The sequence below is a fragment of the Toxorhynchites rutilus genome, chromosome 1, assembly GCF_029784135.1.
Source record: "Toxorhynchites rutilus septentrionalis strain SRP chromosome 1, ASM2978413v1, whole genome shotgun sequence".
Lineage (NCBI taxonomy): Eukaryota > Metazoa > Arthropoda > Insecta > Diptera > Culicidae > Toxorhynchites > Toxorhynchites rutilus.
The window spans coordinates 201,134,773-201,156,450 of record NC_073744.1 but is presented as its reverse complement, the minus strand read 5'-3'; the positions used below and the strand labels follow the sequence as shown (position 1 = coordinate 201,156,450).

The window sequence follows — 21,678 nt, the reverse complement described above, 5'->3', positions numbered from 1 at the left end:
GCGAAACGTCGTTGATGTTCGAGCATTTGTATTGTTCGTTCACTTCTCCAGTGTTTACCGAGTGATGATAACAGAAGTATGGTAAACAGTCGTTGGATGGTGCGTATCAGATAAAAGACACTGAAGTGGAACGAGATATGATGAATACCGCCCTCTGTGATCCTAGACAAGATACCTCCTGAGATATGTATGGATGAAATGAAGAAAAAAAACTCACCAATGAAATATAAGATAATTACCAATACCGAACAAAATTATCATTTTTTCTCATCAGTTAAAACAGGTTTCCTTGATATAGAGAAAACATATTTGAAATGGAAAAGGTAATTTTCTTTTATAATTTTTACTTTCTGAGTGTTTATTCAACCCAATGCGAATTTTAATTGGACTAACAACACCTAACACTATCTGTAGAGCATATGAGAAATAATTTTTTCTAATATTTCTTCACTTTTCCAATTTTTCTCGCCGTATGAGCTTTCCTGGGGTGAAAATGAACACAACAAAACAGACAGCTTAAACCAAACGACCCGTTCTCGAGCGGGAACACACCTTGGTTTTGTTTATGAAAATTGAAATAAATCGTCATTTTTAACACAACTGCTACCATATACAATTCTACACTTACACTTGTGCTAAATTTTTCACAACGAACGATCGGTCATTGTTATAAAATTTCACGAAGCAACCAACATTAAAGTTACAAATATAAATTTTATTCGCTAGAATTAATCGTATCACTCTCCTTACTCGCAATATAAAAATGCCCCCGACTTTCATATATTTGCAATGCCGTTTTCCCCCAGGCAGCTTGGTTTAGATGTCTCTGTTAGGGAACACATTTCGACGAGAGCAAAAGTTCCCCTACTTTTATTTATTTGGAATGCCGAATTCCCCCAGGCAGCTTGGTATTGATGTTTCTGTTATGGAACACATTTTGGTAGGAACAAAAGTTACCCTTACTTTCATGTATTTGCAATGCCGATTTTCCCCAGGTAGCTTGGTTTTGATGTCTCTGTTTGGGAACACATTTCGGCGAGAGCAAAAGTTCCCCTACTTTTATGTATTTGCAATGCCGATTTCCCCCAGGCAGTTTGGTTTTGATGTCTCTGTTAGGGAATACATTTCGGTGGAAGCAAAAGACCCCCCCCCCTTACTTTTATGTATTTGTAATGTCGATTTCTGCCAGGCAGCTTGATGCTTCTGTTAGGGACCGCATGTGTCGTCAATTTCGACCAATCAGAAGCGAGTATTTCCGTTAGGATAGGGGTTGAGATTTTTCAATTGTTCGATAGTTAGTTTCATGACATATATTTTTTTCTCAATATAAAAAATTGTTATGGAATGCCGAAATCGATTGACGCCAAAATTTCATGAATCCATCATGAAATGACTGAGCAATAAGCGTTAGAAATTGGACAATTTTCACGATGTACTCGATTTTCGATTTTCAATTTGTACCCCAATATTTTCCCGAAAGACGTAATCGTACGTCAAAAGCGCTTGATTTCTGTTCATCGGAGAGGCAATATTCAATCTACCACCTACGGGAAAATCGAACATGAATAACTAAAACATTTTTTTGGGATTAATGGGTCTATTTGATAACACGACACTGGTTAGAAAATGAAACTGTCGTCATGTGGGCAGATAAGTTGGATTAATGTACTTCTAAAAATAAATTATTCTTGAGTTGTCATTTCCTTATCACATTTTGGTCCCTAATATCTTTGGCATTAAATTTTTGTACCGAACGGTACCAACTTAGTACAGATTCCATCTTCGCTTCGCCTTCCAAGCGGTAAACTAGCGAGGCTTACTCTTAACCATGTCCAATGCTTGCATATATATCGTTATACCGGAACTAACTAATTTTCCTCTCTGCTTCACTTCTCAACTTTCAGATCCCACACCTGGAAACGCGCTGGGATTATCGGCTTCGACGCGAAAGCTGTCTGGTGAATTTATACCCACATCCGAGCACACTGTCGAAGGTAAGCTCCACGGATTGCCGGAGGCAAATTTTTCCCCTTGAAAGTCTTATGCATCGATGCTGCTGCTGCTGCTACTGCTTCTATAATAAATAACCACTCCGACTAGCGCGAACTGCTGCTAAGCAGTCTGTCGACGGAATCCTGTGCCGAGAACTGTGCCGCCCACACAATGCTATTGTGGTTTGGAAATGCTCTGCAAATTATACAACTTGTATCGTGCCGATTCCGGGCCAATCTCGAAGCCAAGAGCCGAGAATCAATCACATCGGCAGTCTAGCTTTGTACGGTCTATCGATAATGGTCTGTGCCGTAGATTCACTTCCAATGCCACCGTTTCCACGACCGGGGAAATCCAGACATTAAATCTATACTTCCAGCCCGCGCATAGGTCATAAATCAATCACGCCACAATAATACACATACATCGTTAGGGGGGTAAATCTTAACGGATCCGAGTATCCAGCGGGATGCCGATGCTGCGGATGCAGCGCGCAAGACGCTTTTGTTTGTCTTACGAGCAGATAGATCGAAGAGCTTCGCCAACTAGCAACATTCACGCCTTGAGTTAACGCTAGCTTCTCCTCGTGTATCCTTTGTTGTATCGATAGTAATGGTTTATTGAGGATGGGTAATCTGTAATTGAATTTATAGTTTCCATTCTTCTCTGAACGCAGGGCATTATTGTGTAGCTTCTGATATACATATAATGTTTATGGCGTCGTATGGTGATGGTCTTATAATTAGCACATCACACGTGCGAAACATTGCCTTCATATAACTGCCATTTGTTTACATTATACGACAGGCGTATTGTCAAAGCCACTTTGTAGACTCTCTCTGGAGCGTTAAAATGTATAGCAATGTAAGTACAGGGGAACTTCGGTATAACGTACCCTCGTTATAACGTCACTCGATATAACGTACACATTTTCAAGTCCAAAGGAATAATTTTTTGAATATTTTTTTTCCTGAAAGAACAATAAATTGTCTGTATTTTGATACTACAGCTTGTTTTGAACCAATTCCGAAGTACAACTGTTTTGTAATTCCGGATTCTAAATGAATCAATCTTTAATCAACAGTATGAAGGGAAACATCATGAGAAACGTTGGCTTCGTCTTCGAGTTGAATTTATTCATTATCCTTAATCAAACGGCAACACAATAAAGTAATATGAGCTACATTTCTGAGTTCTTTACTATGCTTCGATACAACGTACAATTTTGAAAATAAAATGTACGTTATATCGAAGTTACCCTGCAGTAGCAAACATTACATAAATAGTGTTTTCTACCAGTAGGTTTGGTTGATGGGTATAAAACAAAATATAAGGGGTTGTATCCAAGCACGACCGCTTAGGACGTAGGACTACGCATTCGTTTTGTTAATTTGCTTGTTCGTCATTTCGGATATTATTTATAACAGCTTCTACAAGGCCACGCAAGCCATGAACCCTTTCCAGGCTCACCAAAACTTCCTACTTGAGAGTTACACTCGACGACATACGATTGAATATTTGTTCCACCAGCACTCACCGTTGTTCCACATTCCTTAACCACTTCAATGGCAACATTCCTTAACAACCAAAATGGCAATATTTGCGAGTATCGAGTGTCATGTTTCATGTTGTTTCGAGTTGCTCCAGTAGTATCGCATCTATAGCCATCTTCTGTGAATCGCCAGTCAATCAGCACCAAACAAGCGTCCCACTGAGAACACCCACGATAACACACAGATGGATCGATAAAAATGAAACATCGCGAGAGTGACCGTTTATGGGAAAATATTTCTCGATTTCTCGGTCAAAACAGTTAAAAATGCTACGAAATTGTTGCATCGGAACAGGGCGTGAACACAGATGGCAACTAAAAGTAGCGAAGGTGCGCTGTTCATACATACAGGATATGAACAAATTTGAAGTTTCGCGAAACGAAAACACCCAACACACACCAAACCAAAAGCAGGTGCCTTGAAGCGACCTCCTATACACACACACACACACACACACCTTTAATCGTTTTGCACTCTTCTCAAAATAAACTCTTTTGTTAGTATTATTGGCCTCGTGAGGTGCAGTTGCAGTTGTCATCCTTGGTGTAGACAGTTTTGCGACTGAAACGTGAAACTAAATCACACCTACAATACAGGCAATAATAAAGAATACACTGTTTAAAATATTTCCTCTTTGCTCATGAATCGTTTGTTTTACATAAATAATACATCAGTTATGACCACAAATATTGTGTTTGGATTGCAGTGCAAGATTTATACATTGGTTGTGAAAGATTTGATCATATTTGTGAACAAGTGAATAATGTTGTAGAAACGATCATTTTGAATGTTGCACAAAAAAGAAGAACACAGGTGAACAGTTTTCGTATTCAGCTGGAGATGGTAGTGCGATTCAGACTGCAACAGCAAGAATTAAGAACGAAACAACGACCCAGAGTATAGATTAGGCGAGGAGAAGAGCAGAAGACATTCAAACACGGCGGCGGCAACATGGTCTGGGGTGGTTTGCTTGGTCCGGTGCTGGAAACCTGGTTCAGATCGATGGTATAATAAATACTGACAAGTACATCGATATACTTATGCACAATCTCAAGACCTCAGCACGGAAGATCGGTTCGCCGAAGGATTGGATCTTTCAACAAAACAACGATCCAAAGCATACGCCACACAAAACGATGTCCTACTTCCGTCAATCTCGTGTGAAATTGATGGATTGGCCGCCACAATCACCCGATATGAACCCTATCAAAAATCTGAGGTCAATTCTTGATCAAAAATGAATGAAGGCACGATGACCAGAACTTTGCTATTTGAGGAACTTTCAACGACCTGGGAACAAATTGATCAACATTACCTGCAAAGCTTGGTTGAAAGCATGTCCCGACATCTGCTGGCAGTTATCTGTGCCAAAGGAGGACACACGAAATACTGGTGACTGGTATTTTATTCTTTTGTTCCAAATACATGACATGTATTCTTTTTATTTGTCAGACAAAAATGAGCAATTAATATTCATTTCACTGTTTTGAAGAACAAACCAATCTTTGACGAAACTTTATTTTAATCCTGGAAAAATCAAATTTCGATAACTGATTTGAATTCGTTTCCCTTCTGATTACATTTTTAGAACTAAAAGAGGGTATTCTTATTTATTGCCAGTATTGTAGCATTTCAGCAAAAGAATCATTTTTCTTGTGAGCCAGCGAATTTTTTCTTACACAACGAAGATGACACAACTCGAGCAAAATATTCGTTGTTTTAAGTACAAAAAAGACTGCAAATTATCCTCAGAGTAGATGCAATAGTTATACGCTAGCAACAGCGTACTTACTGTGCAAGGATGGAGTTTAAATCGCATAAAAATCTCGTTTTTGCTAGCGAGTAATTCCAAATGAAATCGACAAATGACAAAACATGAGTATTTTTGATTCGAATGAAAGTGTGTATTCCGTTTGGGTTAGAGGCAATATGAGTTTTCCACAGCAATTGGGAATTTTTTGACTCAAGCGTGAAAAGGGGGTATCGATTTGAGTAAGAGAATTATAAGCGAATTCATGAAATCTCATGAATATGATGGTATAACACGACAAACAAATTTAAAAAGCCTATTTACTATTAAAAAACAATAAATTACAATTTTTTTTAAATATCTCGAGAATGGCTACATTTGGAAGGAGATTGATAATAACCTTTTTTGTTTTAAATCACATCAGGATTCATAATTTGTGGCTACAAATGATTGTTAACATACAAAAATTCGAAGTTTCGAAAATCCCTAAAATTCCATCTTCCACAAATCTCGTCAAAAATAGTTTTACCATCTTGGGCCCATTTTTTAAATTTTCTACATGACTTCTATTTTATATGAAAAAATTGAAAAAAATATAAAAAATACTTATTTTTTGATATCGCAAATTAAAATTTTATTTCGTAAATAAAAAAAGAGTACTAATTTTTCTTCTCAGTGTATATTTCAATTTTCAAAATATCGAAAAAAAAAATTTCAATTTTCAAAATATCGAAAAAATCCTATATACGTTGCCAGGAATTTCTAATGCTCCATGTTAAACTGCAGGTTTTCTGAGGCGAAAAATCTCTGGTTACGTCTTCCTTCGGAGCGGAAGTAAAAGAAGTTGGCCCGGCTCATGAGTTGTTGAGTCTGATAGGTAGGAACAGGTGGAGTCGCCTCCCTGATGTCGGTGATTGGCACTAAAGTGGCGGAAATAGGCCGACGAAAAATAAGCGAAGATAAAAAAAAAAAAACTGCAGGTTAATTTGAACGATAGCAAAATTGAAACTTGTTGCCAGAAACAACGATTTTTTTTACAGCTATCAAAACAAAATGTGACACATAAATTAACTTAAATTATGTTTTTATTTTCAGTAGGCGATATTAAAAAATGTACTGATGTACATTTCTCTTGTAAATCCATTGCATTAAATCATATTACTACGCAATAGCGCATTGAAACTCAAGATAACGGGTCGTATTTTTATAATGAACGTTACGCTAAAGTGGCACAAGAAAAACGAACAAATCATTAACACCTATATGTTCCACTTTTTCTTAGGTATAGCTTTTTAGCAAACTAAAAATAGATAAATCTTTTATGATAAGTACGGATCGAGACGATCGTACGATGAAACTGTAGAAAAAAATGGATAAGCGTGGATCGAGACGACCACACAAACGGGTTCGGCTCGGGACGACCGTATGGGTGCAAAAGAAAATGGAAAGAAAAAAGACGGGTGGGTAATGTCGGGGACATAACCGGAGTGACGTAGGACTATACAAAGGGGACAGCTTTTGCTAAATATATATTCTAAATATATTATTTTATTTTCTTCTCCTACGTGAATACCTACCTATCTACCTGAAAAATGGATTAGTTTACTGTTTACTCTTTATGAACATGTTGGCGGTTCTGAAAAGAACCTTTTGTGTTGTGTTTTTGCTTTTTTTTACAAACTTTCTCAATTTTTTCTCACTATCTCATAGTTGATTCTTGATTTTTCTCTGAAGGCTTTGTACTTATTAAATGTTCAACGCCGGGCATCTGTTGGCGTATGCACATATCGTACAATCAAAATGATGGCTGTGATAGGGAATGCATAGGTGGTCATCAGCTCATTCACTATCATATATTTCAATATTGAGCACATTACCGTACCTTAAATTGTGGTCTCGAATGAATTGTAAGATTTGTATCTCCGCAAACAAAAGTAAATAGAAATGAAAAAGAACTGAGGTTTTGGAGACGAACTCTACGATCTGTCGAGAATTAAACGAGCTATAAGCGTTCTGAAAAAGCAACAGTAAATTAACACAGGATTAAAGTCCTTTAAAATAAGAACAGAGCAGCAGGAAATACATAGCTCATCATGTTGCTCCTTAGTTATGTTTCTATACAATGCAGATGTAACGTCAGTCAATTTTCAACATCAGTTATCAACCAAAGAAAGCAGTTCTTGCTACCGAGAAAAATCGCTAATGCCATCCTGCATACAATGTGTTGTAATTTGAAGCCACTTTTTATTCTGAAACCATGCATGGGTTTGTGAAAACTGAATGATCAATCAGTTTATATTATATGTCATATTATGTCACTTTAGAATGCATTGGTATTGTGAAAACTTTTAATAAATCTTCTTTGAAAGGTTTAATGGCCCTGAAAAGCGCCGTGTTTTACGGTGGCTGGTTTTGCCACCAAAGCAGTCTGTATAAACAAACTTTTTCCTTCTTCTGCCTGCTGCCGTTTTGCGATTGCGTTTGCCACTCGCTGAAACTAGTTTTTGCCACCGAACCGAATGTGCTCTGTTCTGTAGGCGGGTTTTCTTATTGTCGTGAGCAACTTTGCAAGCCAACTCGAGCACTCCGGCGGCCGAATTTCTATAACCGCTATTAGGTATATTGTGATGTGAAACGATGCCACACTACAACCACACTGATTTACGGTTTGAAAAAGAATGACATATTTTTCAGCGGATCCGCGCGTTTTGTACTTTAGCGGTACACGCTCACAGGATAGAGACAAATCGACAGACTCAGCCAAAGGGGCGAGTCCAACGAAACGAACGAATGAGCGTTAAAAGTCAGCGATGGCATAAAAATCAATTTGTGTTTTATTATTATTTTGGATATTGTTTTAGAAAGCATTGAACTGTATTTCGTAAACTCTTTTTTTGGAATGTTTAATGGCCCTGATAAGCGACGTGTTTTATGGAATGGTTCCAATTTAGAAAACTTAGTACTCGTTGTTTTGAAAAAAACCATTTCGAACGCCCTCGATGCCGCCTTGTTCTGGATTTGCCACCAAAGCAGATTGTATAAAGAACAAACTCTTTTTTTCTGCTACCTGCTGCCGTTTTGCGATTGCGTTTGCGTCTGCCTGTTGTTGTCTTGATGTCCACCGAACCAAAACGCGAGCAGTTTTGCCAGCCAACTCGATCACTTCGGCAGCCGAAACTCTATAACGGCGGCTAGGTGGACTGGTGCACTGGTAATAACGCGCACGGCCTAGCTACCCTTGCGAAACAATTGGCGAATACATCTACGGGAAACTGCAGTCCAACACGGTTCGAGCGGGATTTTGCCTTTTCCTTCACTTTTCCTCCTTTGCCATGTCCAGACATGGCTGCTTGTGTTAGTTTGTTGATGTGATGTGATGCGAAACGATGTGGTGTACGGTATGGATGAGAATGATCGTCTGCCTCGCTCGAGAATTACGTATGTGTGAGACTGCGACCAATGTTTCCCTCATTTTTTTTCTTCTTCCTTTCCAATCGTGCTTCATTGGATTTCGCTACTGCTGTGGTTGCCCGTTTTGGTCGGTACGAATTGAGTAGCACAAAATGGACCAATCAAAAATGGGCACATAGTGTATTTGGACAATGCTTGATATTTCACAATTATTCAATTGTTTATCTCAAGAAAAATTAAATGTTATTCGTTATGATAGATGCGTAGATATATTTCCTATCAATTGATGCAAACACCTTTGCGATCTATTGAGGAATGCTCGAGTTATAAGCGTTCCAAATCTTGCATTTTTTCCTACTTGTTCAGTGCCTAGATTTCCATTTCACCCCCTATATCTTCCGGTTAGACGTAGTCCTACGTCAAAAATGCGGATCTGAACGACCGAATGAAAAAATGATGATGATAAGAGTGCGGACGACCATGCTGTGTGAAAATGGAAGTAAAATTATTTGCGAATCGGGACAACCGCGCAGAACAAGTTCGGCCTCGGGACGATCGAATGGAGAACAGAACTTGATTCGATATTTTGTTAGTCAAACGACATCAATTAGCTCATACATCCAAAGGTGGTTCAAATGTTTTCTGTGAGGGAAAATACACTGAAACGAAATCCATATGCATTTGTTCTTTTCGTCCTTTTTATTCATTGTGTTCATTGTGTCAGTTTAGCAATTAAGTGGACTGGCCACTCGGCACATTTTCCGCCATCTTACCAAAATGAACTCAAATTTCAAATCTAAAGCTTTTGTTATCATAATACCGCATTCCGGTTAGGACTGAGGATCTTAATAAAAAGATCAATCTTAACAAATCGATTTTTGAAACAGTATAGGAATCTATTCACTGATTAAATCGGTACCAAAAAATCGATCTTTGAAAAACCAAACGCCTTTTTTCCAATTTTACTATTTATTCTATATAAGAGGCACGTTAGTTATTCCTACTGACAAAAATCTCGGTCAAATAGTGACTGACAGAGTACGATGCAACAATTTGCCTGTTACTGAGCTTTGTCAATACGCTTTGACCGATCAAGTAGGCGGTGAAATTGTCCATAATGAATTGATGATTGTCGCAGATTGCATTTTATTTTCATCGAGCAAAGCTTCGATTTTCATTCCGTTTGTTGTTTCTTGTATTTACTGAAGTAAAAACTATGTCGAACACGCGAAAACGTGTAAGCGATTGCAAACCATTTAGGCAACGGAATATATAGTTGACCAAAGCTTGAACAATCTCTACACGCTGAAATAATGAAGAAATTTCTCTTTTCGTTGAAATTTGTGCGCGATATCGAAATTCACGTATTTGAAAGTCCGTTTAGACTCATTTATATCCATTGTTCTCCTCGAAGTTTTAGCATTTTATATAAGAATGGTATTCAGGTAGTAACGTGAACAAATGCATCCTGGTGAACGTGTAATCTTCCATTACATCTGGTGACATGGTATTTCTTGTCATGACGATCATAGTGCGCTGACTTGCAACTTGCTTTGATGGTCAAAACACTCTGACAAATTATTTAGCATCAAAGAGTGAGGATTTTTTTTTGTCGATTCATGATTTGTTGCACGTCGTTTGGTGGTAATGTTGTAATGGGCGTTTGAGTAGTCCAAATATATGCCGTAACTGTGACAAATTGCAGCTCTGTATAATAGAAGTCTTTTCTTTAAACAGGAAATCATTTGATTAAACAAATTTATTGAAAAATAATCATTAAAATCTGGAATCTGCCCAGAACTCATTTGAAGAAGTAAATCGCAAAGGAATCAAACTGAGTACAGATAATGTCCACGTGAATACGTTGAACAAATATTTTTGAAAGCACATTCAGATCTGTTTTTAAAAATAAATGAAATCTGTTCTGCATTCTCGAGAATGTTTCAACTTTCCGCTTATTTTGAGTACTTCATATTGATCCATAAAATGGTTTTGTCGAATATTTTTCCACATCATCGAACTTCACTGAAATATTTGTTCTGAATGAAACTCACATAAACTGTGAGTGATCAAGCTTCCATTGGTAGTGGAAAATCATTCAACTTCTAAACTACGTTATATTCAAGCATAAACTGAACTCTGTGTTCTAGGTTCAGATCTACGTGAGAGCAAATTTAACATGACGAACTGCTGATACATTTTTAACTGCAGAGTACGTGTGGAAAATTGATAACATGATGAAATGACCCGAATATTTGGAGGATTTTCCAAATAACTCGAGAAGAACTTAACGAAATGAGTGCTATCCAAATCTCTGCTCAAAAACAGAGCTTTGCACTTGTGTATTGAAAGGCGCAGATTCAGTCCACTTTTTCTGATGGGCAGTACCGTCGGTTCCGAATATTTCCCGAATTTAGCGTCCATTTTGCGACGATATCTTTGATACAGCTGAATTAGGTATGCTCAGCTCCGGAGAGCACTTTTTCAAGGATCATTTTTTCCAACCGAACGAAAGATTGGAATGTTACAAGTGAGATTTCCATTAACTAGCACCTGTTATTACGACATTCGTGTTCTTATTTCAAGGAGACTTTGAATCTGGGATCTGGGACATATTCTGCACCACAACTAAAGGGTGTGTCACATCAAATTGCATCACGGAAAAAACGCTGTAGAAATTTAATTTTTAGGAATTATATCTTCAGCTTTCGCTTATAATCAGATAAGAGTGTATAGATCACGTTGGCCATGCTTCACTGTCAATTTTTCGTAAATTTGGAAAAATGTCGTCGAACGAAAAAGAGCGTCGTGAATTAATCCTGCGCACTCATTTCGAGAATCCGGAGTTGTCACATCGGGACATCGGTAAGATGCTGGGAATCGTCCAATCCACGGTCAGCAGAGTACTAAAACGATACTTCGAGAACCTAACCATCGACCGGAAGGTGAAGAACGGCAAAAATGGATGCTCCGTCAGTGAAAAAGATCACAAGTGCGTAGTTAAGCAGTTTAGACGTGATCCGAGAAGTTCGGCCCGGAATGTCGCCAATAAGCTGAACTTGTCAAGTTCATTCGTCCAGCGGACCAAGCAGCGGACCAAGAAGGGCCTGCGTACATACAAGGTTCAGAAGGCTCCTAACCGCGACGAAAGGCAAAACATGGTGGGGAAGACGCGAGCCCGGAAGCTGTACACCGAAATGCTGACGAAGCCGCATTGCCTGGTATGGGACGACGAAACCTACGTCAAAGCGGACTTTCGTCAGCTGCCGGGCCTGTTGTTCTTCTCCGCAGAGGACAAATTCAGCGTTCCGGAGGAGATCCGCAAGCAGAAACTATCCAAGTTTGCCAAAAAGTACATGGTGTGGCAAGCGATCTGCTCTTGCGGAAAGCGGAGCGCCCCCTTCGTGATGACCGGCACGGTAAACGGGCAGGTTTACCTTAAGGAGTGCCTACAGAAGCGCTTACTACCACTATTGAAGCAGCACGAGGACCCGACCATCTTCTGGCCGGATCTCGCTTCGTGCCATAATTCAAAGGACGTGTTGGAGTGGTACGAAGCCAACGGGGTCACCTTCGTGCCAAAGGAAATGAACCCGCCCAACGCGCCGGAGCTTCGCCCAATAGAGAAATATTGGGCGATTATGAAGCAGGCCCTCCGGAAGAACCCAAAAGTTGTCAAATCGGAGGCGGACTTCAAGAGAAAATGGATTTCTGTTCAAAAAAAACTACAACCTGACGTTGTACAGAACCTTATGGACGGGGTAAAGAGGAAGGTGCGAGCATACGGGCTTGGGCTCGAAGTATGAATAAAAAGAAAATGCCAAAAGTTGTTTAATAGTTTTTATTTTATTGTCTAAAATTTTCAAAAGGATCGATCTACTGGGCGAATTTCTACAGCGTTTTTTCCGTGATGCAATTTGATGTGACACACCCTTTAAGAGGAAACACCTATCAATACGATCAATGGCATGGTCGAAATCACAAGCGATATGCCTGTTTATGCTGTTTAATGTTTGGAATTAAACTTGACAATCTTACGTTTTATGGAATTCACTTCATTGAAAATATTTTTCTCCAAATTGGAGCATTTTGGGCATTCAAGATAATGTTTCTTTGTTTTAATTTTCGCTTCAACATCTAAACTAGTATCTCGCAGTCAAAGTTTAGTAAAGAGGTGTGCCTAAATCCATTGGTTGTTTCTTCATTCGAATGCTTTCGATACAGTTTTTAATAGCACCTCGATTAGCTCCAATTTTAGCAACATTCAATTGCGCTATATCATTTCAGAAATCTTCAGAAAACTCTTTTCGGTAGACACCCGTTTCTCGGAGTTTTTTTGTTGCAGACAAACGATTATATTGACAAATAAGCTTCTCCCGATGTTAATTCATGCGTCATTTGATCATAGGTTATTGATTCTGCTGTGATTTGACGATTATAAGGTTTTTTGTTGCTTGATTGTGCATAATTTTTTTTTTTCGAATGAGAATATTCTATTTTTGAAGATTAAGAATGCGGGTCTAATTGTTTGCTATAAACATCAAAATTACCACTTATCGCGAAAATCAGGGAACCACTATAACAGTTTGGCATGGAATGGCTGATAGACGGAACCAAATTAATGTTTTGTTTTGCTTCTGCGCGCCAGTGCTTCAACTTCTCTTGGAGTTGGTAACATTTTCAAATCAAATAAAGCGAAAAATAAATACGACTACGTTAGTAACATTTAACCGATAACTCGCGGTTGGCTCGAGGTTGGTATTACATTGTATTCTCTTATTTGGGTTGTTGCCTCCAGTCTCCAGTGCTCTGTACGTGTTGACGACAGGGGGTACTTCCCATTGGTGTGCAGCTGACCATTAATCAGCGACGCCCGCCTAGTCTGTCAACCCCATTGACTCGAGGAATGCAAAAGAGTTATTACAATACAATTCAATGCAACAGTACGATGAATTCTTAAGTGATATCCGAAATAATAAGAGAAATAAACTGAATGTTGTTTGCTTGGGGAGAGCATGTGGGATTTAGCGCAGCAGAAAACACACAGTCCCAATGAGTAACTGGGAAAGCATGAATGCTTATGCTCGACCAATCAGAACGTGGGATTTTCGTGCAGACAATGTTTGACATTTTTCAATTGTTCGATAGTGAGTTTCATAAAATATACAATTTTCATCAATGTAATATATTACTAGGGAGTCGCTGAATCAATTAATGCAAATATCTCATAAATCTATCAGGAAACTATTGAGCAATGAGCTTTTGAAATGGAACCATTTTCGCGGTGCGGCCGATTTTCCGATTTGTACTCCAATATGTTTCCGAAAGACGATTCCTACGTCAAAAACAGGACTGAGAACTATTTTTTTTCTTTCAACAGAACAACGATCCAAAACATACTGCAAAAACGTCATATTTTCGATTGAAAATCAATGTGCAATTTAATTTAGACTATAACGTGATTGTGGATGGTGTCACGAAAAAGCAGAATTATTCAAAGGCTACTTGAAGCTATATCCTGATATATCCTGAAGCTATATCAATCCACAGCATCTTGAGGATCATGCTTTATCTGATTTGGCGAACCCTTTGTTTTCAAGAGTTTCAAGTTAAATTGTTGAATATTTGCTCACTAAAATAAGATTTCTCCATGCTAAAAACCGTTGATTTAACCGACTGCGGCACCAATGGGCATATATTAAATCACGGTACATTTAACAAACGTGGTTTTAATAACATGGCAAATAATGTTTGCATCGCTAATATCACCCCGCATCGCACAAATCACGTCCGTAAACACAGCAACAGCACAATAAGTCACTCAATAAGCAAATTAGAGGTACACCAATAATGATTCCTGCACCAAACTCGGGGATTGATACAAAGGGCGATTTTGATTAGCATAATCTATAAACTCCCAAACAAATTTCAACAACCTCTGCCCTTTGCCCTTTTCATCCGCAGGCTTACGTGGACCTGGTGGCCGCCTGGGGCTGGAAGTCGTTCACCATCATCTACGAAACGAACGAGGGCCTGGTGCGGATGCAGGAGCTACTCAAAGCCCACGGGCTGTCCGAGTATCCCATCACCGTTCGGCAGCTGAGCGATTCCGGCGATTATCGGTAAGTTAGCCTCCCGCAAAGCGCAGCCATGTAGGGGTGGGGGTGGGTTTTCTGCCGAATTCCACGTCTGCTTCCGGTGGCGTTCGAATCGTGCGGCATACGGGACCGGTAGCGTCACTCTAAAAAATTAAATTAAATCCTCTCGAGTAAATCCAATTTCAAATAATTTATAAACTGAAGAGTACACGCACTTGGTCGTACCTTCGCTGGGTACAATTTAGAACGAACTATTTGGCGCTCTGTCTGCTATCCGATGCATAGTGCATGCATGCGATTCCCTGTTCCACTCAAATTTCCGTGATTGTTTTTCTAGATCCGTGCCAACGGAATCTAACGGCTAAAATAGTGCACAACATGTGCACCTCATCAAACTTTTCGTAACTTGTCTAGTCGAGTCGGTCTCGAGACCGGCTGCGAGAAATTAAGTTTCTGCTGGAACTCATCGAGGAGGACATGATGCCAAGTGTAATTATACATTATTTTTGATTTTTTTGACGTAGGACTACGTCTAACCGGAAGATATAGGGGGTGAAATGGAAATCTAGGCACTGAACAAGTAGGAAAAAATGCAAGATTTGGAACGCTTATAACTCGAGAATTTCTCAATAGATCGCAAAAGTTTTTGCATCAATTGATAGGAAATATATCTACGCATCTATCATAACGAATAACATTTCATTTTTCTTGAGATAAATAATTGAATAATTGTGAAATATCAAGCATTGTCAAAATGCACTATGTGCCCATTTTTGATTGGTCCATTTTGTGCTCCTCAAATCGTACCGACCAAAACGGGCAACCAGAGCAGCAGCGAAATAGAATGAAGCACGATTGGAAAGGAAAAAGAAAAAAATGAACGAAACATTGGTCGCAGTCTCACACATGCGTAATTCTCGAGCCAGCCAGTCAGCTTAAAAATCCCCGCTCCGCTGCCGTAAGGATCATTCTCATCCAAACCGTACACCACATCGGTTCGCATCACAACACATCAACAAATCAACCCAAGCAGCCATGTCTGGACATGGTAAAGGAGGAAAAGTGAAGGGAAAGGCAAAATCCCGCTCGAACCGTGTTGATCTGGAGTTCCCCGCAAGGGTAGCTAGGCCGAGCGCGTTAGTACCAGTGCACCAGTCCACCTAGCCGGCGTTATATAGTTTCGGCCGCCGAAGTGATTGATTTAGCTGGCAAAGCTGCTCGCGACGATAAGAAAACCCGCATTCGGAACAGAACACATTCGGTTCGGTGGACATCAAGACAACAGGCAGTTGCAGCGAGTGGCGAGTGGCAAACGCAATCGCAAAACGGCATCAGGTAGCAGAAGAAAAAAGTTTGTTCTTTATACAAACTGCTTTGGTGGCAAATCCAGAACAAGGTGGCATCGAGGGCGTTCGAATAGGTTTGTTTTCAAAACCACGAGTACAAAGTTTTCTAAATTGGAACCATTCCATAAAACAAGGCGCTTTTCAGGGCCATTAAACCTTCCAAAAAAGAATTTAGGAAATACAGTTCAATGCTTTCTAAAACATTATCCAAAATAATAATAAAACACAAATTGATTTTTTCATAATTTGTTTGCCAGGATCTGATGAGTATGTGAATTTGGCAGTTGTTCTGAGCTTATTGATAGTTGGGAACTTTCCAGATTATTCAATTTTCACCAATTCTTAAATTGTTTCCAGATTGAAAGTACAGTAATTTACAATTAGTTCGACATTTAGCTAATTGGACGGACATGTTTAGTTGGACATTTTTGTAAACATAGAGATCCAAATTATGACCTCACATTGAAAGTCGACACTGTACCACTGTCATCGCAAATGTTCAATTACAGGTTAAAATCGCCTCCAATGCGACACTGAGTGGCGCTTCGGCACGTCGCATTGAATGTAATTTACTGTACAACATGTCACAAAGCTGGATGGGAAGAAATTTTCCAACTGAGAAAGCTGTGGCGAGTGGCAACAAATCGCTAAACAGGAAGGTTTAGCCGAACAAAATGGGGATATCGAGTGATAACAAAACAATAAACTCTTTAGATTGAAGATAATTTTGTGATCCTGAAAAGGACCCTTTTTAGCCTGCATGTGAATCCAACGAGCGAACAAATCATAATGAATGTATTTTTTTGCCATCGCTCCCTTTTAACGCTCATTCGTTCGTCTCGTTGGACTCGCCTCTTTGGCTGAGTCTGCCGATTTGTCTCTATCCTGTGAGTGTGTACCGCTAGAGTATAAAACACGCGGACCCCAAAAAATATCTTATTTTCTTTCAAACCGTAAACCCGTGTGGTTGTACGGCATCGGCATCGTGGACGTAACAAAGGCGGACAAGTTAAGGGAAAGGTAAAGTCTCACTCGAACCGTGCAGGTCTCCAGTTCCCTGTTGGTCGCATTCACTGATTGCTCCGCAAGGGTAACTAGGCCGAACGGATTGGTGCCGGAGCACCAGTATACCTAACAGCGATTATAGAGTTTCGGCCGTCGGAGTGCTCGAGTTGGCTTGCAAAGCTGCTCACGACAATAAGAAAACCCGCATCAAGAACAGAGCAGCTTCGGTTCGGCGCTCATCAAGGCAACATTTAGTTTCAAGGAGTGGCAAAGTGTTTCTCCGGTACGTCGCATTAAATGTAATTTACTGAACAACATGTCACAAGCTGGATGGGAAGAAATTTTCCAACTGTGAAAGCTGTGGCGAGTGGCAAACGCAATAGCTAAACAGGAAGGTTTAACCGAACAAGATAGGAATATCGAGTGATAACAAAAACACAACACCAAAGGTTCTTTTCAGAGCCATCAACATATTCATAAAGAGTAAACTAATCCATTTTTCAAGTAGATAGGTAGGAGAAGAAAATAAAACAATATATTTAAAATATATATTTAACAAAAGCTGTCCCCTTTGTATAGTTCTACGTCACTCCGGTTATGTCACCGACATTACCCACCCGTATTTTCTACCAGATTATCTATATGCCAGGTATGGAATGAAAAGTTCTGTCCGAACAATTTTTATGGTTCCGATTTGGTGATTGCATCAGTTCACTCCATACTGAACGCCGGATGGTTAGCGTCACTCATATCATACCGGAAGAAACAGGTTCAAATTCCGATCTGGTCGGCGATTTTGGCGTCAAAAAACTATATTCCAGCATGATTGAATACACGCTAACTAAAATCCAGTAATTTATACCCGATATACTGAAAAATATATTGGGTGTTAAACCTTTATTCTTGATAAATAAATTGAAGATTGTATTCACTATGTATCATCCCAGCAAACCCTACTTGCAAACATAACTTGCTATTCTATGTCGTATATAAAGAAGGATCTAATCACAATCATATAAAATGTCGATAAATGCATTCATAGTGTATATCTAAAATCGTATAAAATGCGAAAACCCCGATTTTATTTATCACCACAGATTAAGTCGTAAATTGCTCGTAGAATTGGCATTGGTTACACGATATACACTATCGTAAAATTAAACTACGCGACAACCCCAACAAACATTAAATCACATAACTTGGCATATTCTAAGTCACATATAAAGTGAGATCGAATCAAAATCATATATAATGTCGATCAAAGTTACATTGGGTACATTTGAAATCGCAGAAAATGCGAAAACCTATATTTTATTTATCACTACAAATTAAGTCTCAATTCGGTTTTATGGTATAAACTATCGTAGAATCGACCATATCAGACTGATGCAGTTTGTAAGTCACATGAAAGTATACATTGAATCAACTGAGAAAAATCGTTTTGCGTTATGTGGAAAATCATTCAACAGTAAATCATATGAGATCGTAAATGAGAATATATTTCATCGTATTGTAAATTTGACACATCAAGAACCGCGATGACGTTTGTACAGTGACGACGTCTGGTGGTGAGTTCCATTTAGGGAGGCAAATTGGTATCTACCATCTGGTATCTGGATAACAGTTCTACGTCAAACTTACGTTCGTGCCCCTAGACTCAGACCTTTCTACTTTTTTTAATTTTTAATTTTTTTTTAAATTTTGTTTCCTCGGAACGCTCATAACTGGAACATTACTCGTTTAGTTATAGCAGCTAATACTACTAAACCCCCAATTACACATATTTCTAAGTTTTAATTAGTTATTTCCAAACTAGCTGACCCGGCAAACGTTGTTCTGCCATATAATGTATTTCTAGAGAATATTTTGGTTGGTAAAAATCGAATATACTTCAAGAGAGTTTGTATGTTATCGTTCAGATCTGTCAAATTGATCTAAATGATGATTTTCCTAGCGAAACATACATATGCGTACCTCTTATTTACCATTTTTATTTTAAATATCCTTCTTATATATAAAGATAAGAAGAGCATAGTCATTTTTTCGAATTTGTCCAATCATCTCAAATATCTTCCAAAGTACTCTATCATTCTAATTTGGGTGAAGACAAACTCACAAAATATATGGACGACGTAGATCTGATCAGCCGTTCTCCCGTGATGATGAGTTATACGTACGTGGGAAAAAGTCTCTTTTATATATAAAGATAAAAAAATATAATTCCAACTTGCATAATTGAATATTCAAGCAATAGCTAATAATAAAGCCACATCAACAATCCGATTTGATAAAGCAGTTAGTATCCCAACATTATATGATTTTACATTTTGGAAATAAACTAAACCTCATCCATCCCACCCTAATAAAATTCTAATTAAATTAGGTCTAATTATTATTATTATTATTATTATTGATATAACAAATATTAAAACTAATAAAATAAATCGATTTTTGTTGCAATCTCTAGTCATATTATCATCACTATAAAAAAAACTAAAGAAGAAATCAATAACACAAAAGCTATAAATATTAATCACATTCAATCAAATAAAAAAATTATAACAATTGAAATCAAATACAAAGAAATTAGCTCTCATTCAACTAAATAAATTAAATCATTTAACAAAAAAAAATTAAACTAAATATAAATAAACTGATTCTAATCTAAATAAAAAAAATACAAAAAAAAATTACAATAATTAACTAAAGAATTCACGATTTAAATTGAAATTCATGTCATTGACATCACACATCAATATTTTTATTAAACCATTTAAATTAAATTCATAGTATACAATTTTTTTTTAATTACAAAATTTAAAGGTAATCTACGTAATATTAATAATAAATATTCCCGCCTTGCCCCAATAGAAAAAAAAACCCAGAATAAATTTTCCCGTGTTGACTATATGAAAATAAATTCAAGATATATGCAGCAATAAAAAAGGATGACAATCTTAATCCAATTATTGTTAATCAAGATCAACTTACAATTCTATTTATTAAACTAATTTCTCCTAGTAAATTTAATGCAGTAGGAGCGACTGTATTACCAGCACATAACAAAAATCACCAGAAAGCTATTCTAGGTATAAAATTTAATGTACCCTTATTAATTAAAAAGATTCGTCTATTCATCCGGGCATAAGAAATATTTACTAAACAAAATAATCGTGAAGAACATAACCCATGAGCAATCATTAAAGTATAAGACCCTCTTAATTCACAGTAAATTATTGTTATTAAACCTCTTAAAACAATCTCTATGTGAGCAACAGAAGAATAAGCAATTATTTTTGACGTAGACAAATTAATCTTAGTAATACCCTTCCTATCAATCTAATTCTAATCGAACAATAAATAAATTTTATTGTCAAAAATTCGTAAAACTAAAAATACTCGTAATAAATCATAACCTCCTAATTTGAAATAAACCCCAGCTAAAATTATAGATCCAGAAATAGGAGCTTCAACATGTACCTTAGGCACGCATAAATGAACAAAAAGTATAGGTATTTTTAGTCAACAAGCAGGAATTATACATAAATATATAAAGTTGAAATTGAATATTTTAAATAATTCAGTATAATCAAATTTATAGTATTTAAATCATTCCCAATAAAAAAAATACCAAATAATAATGGCAAAGAAACCAATAAAGTATAAAATAACAAATAAATCCATGCTTGTAAACGTTCTGGTAAATTCCCCTATCCTAATCCTCTATCAAAAATAGATAAAATATGAATGTACTTAAAGAACTAAACTAAATACTAATAGTAATAATGATAATAAAATTATAAAAATAAACAATTTTCTATGATTCAAAACACGATAAATTATTTCTCTATTACACTATATTACAGCATCCATTTCTCTATATTACAGCACAAATTCAAAAGCCTAATATAATGAAACCAAAAGAAACTCAACTCAACATAATAAGAAATTCCACAAAAATAATTAACTATAACAATTTTAGATACAAACATTGCATATGTTCGAACTATAGAAACCAAAGTTGATAGCTCTAACATCCCTTCACACACACACAAAAAGTAAAAAAAAATTCTAATATAATTGTCATTTTCTATATAATTTTAAAAAAAAATGATATTGTTAATAATATTAAAACTATAGATTCTAATGTTAATAATACAGCCATTCCATGGCAAACCGATATAGTGGTTCTCAGATTTTCGTGAAAAGTGGTAGCTTCGTTCTTTATCGTAAAACATTAGACCCGTATTTTTTTTTTTTTTGTTAGGTGCCCATTTTTGTTTTAGGTGATCCGAAATATCGACTTTTTCTTCTTTTTTTTTTTTTCCAAAAATGACATTTTTTTTTAAATTCATAACTTGTGAACTACTGAACCGATTTAGACGGTCGACATATCAAACCAAAGCTAATAATTCTTGTAATTCTTGGAAAAATGCTACGCTTGCAAAAATTCCAGATTTTGGTTTTGTCATTGTGGATTGTATTCGTTTTTTATAGTTTTCATGGTCTCAGGACCAAGGGCG

The 21,678-nt window shown here is 37.4% G+C and overlaps 1 protein-coding gene across 3 annotated transcripts in view; it reads left to right on the top strand.

Moving 5' to 3' along the window:
* Nucleotides 1-21,678, top strand: part of LOC129763224 (glutamate receptor ionotropic, kainate 2) — a 420,593-nt gene that overhangs the window by 224,670 nt on the left and 174,245 nt on the right. For all 3 annotated transcript variants that reach the window (XR_008740836.1, XM_055762105.1, XM_055762106.1), the window contains exons 4-5: nt 1,905-1,994; nt 14,671-14,828. Coding sequence is in view for 2 of the 3 variants with exons in the window: in XM_055762105.1 (XP_055618080.1) it covers nt 1,905-1,994; nt 14,671-14,828 (248 nt within the window). In the remaining variant the exon portion in view is untranslated. The remainder of the gene's footprint in view (nt 1-1,904; nt 1,995-14,670; nt 14,829-21,678) is intronic.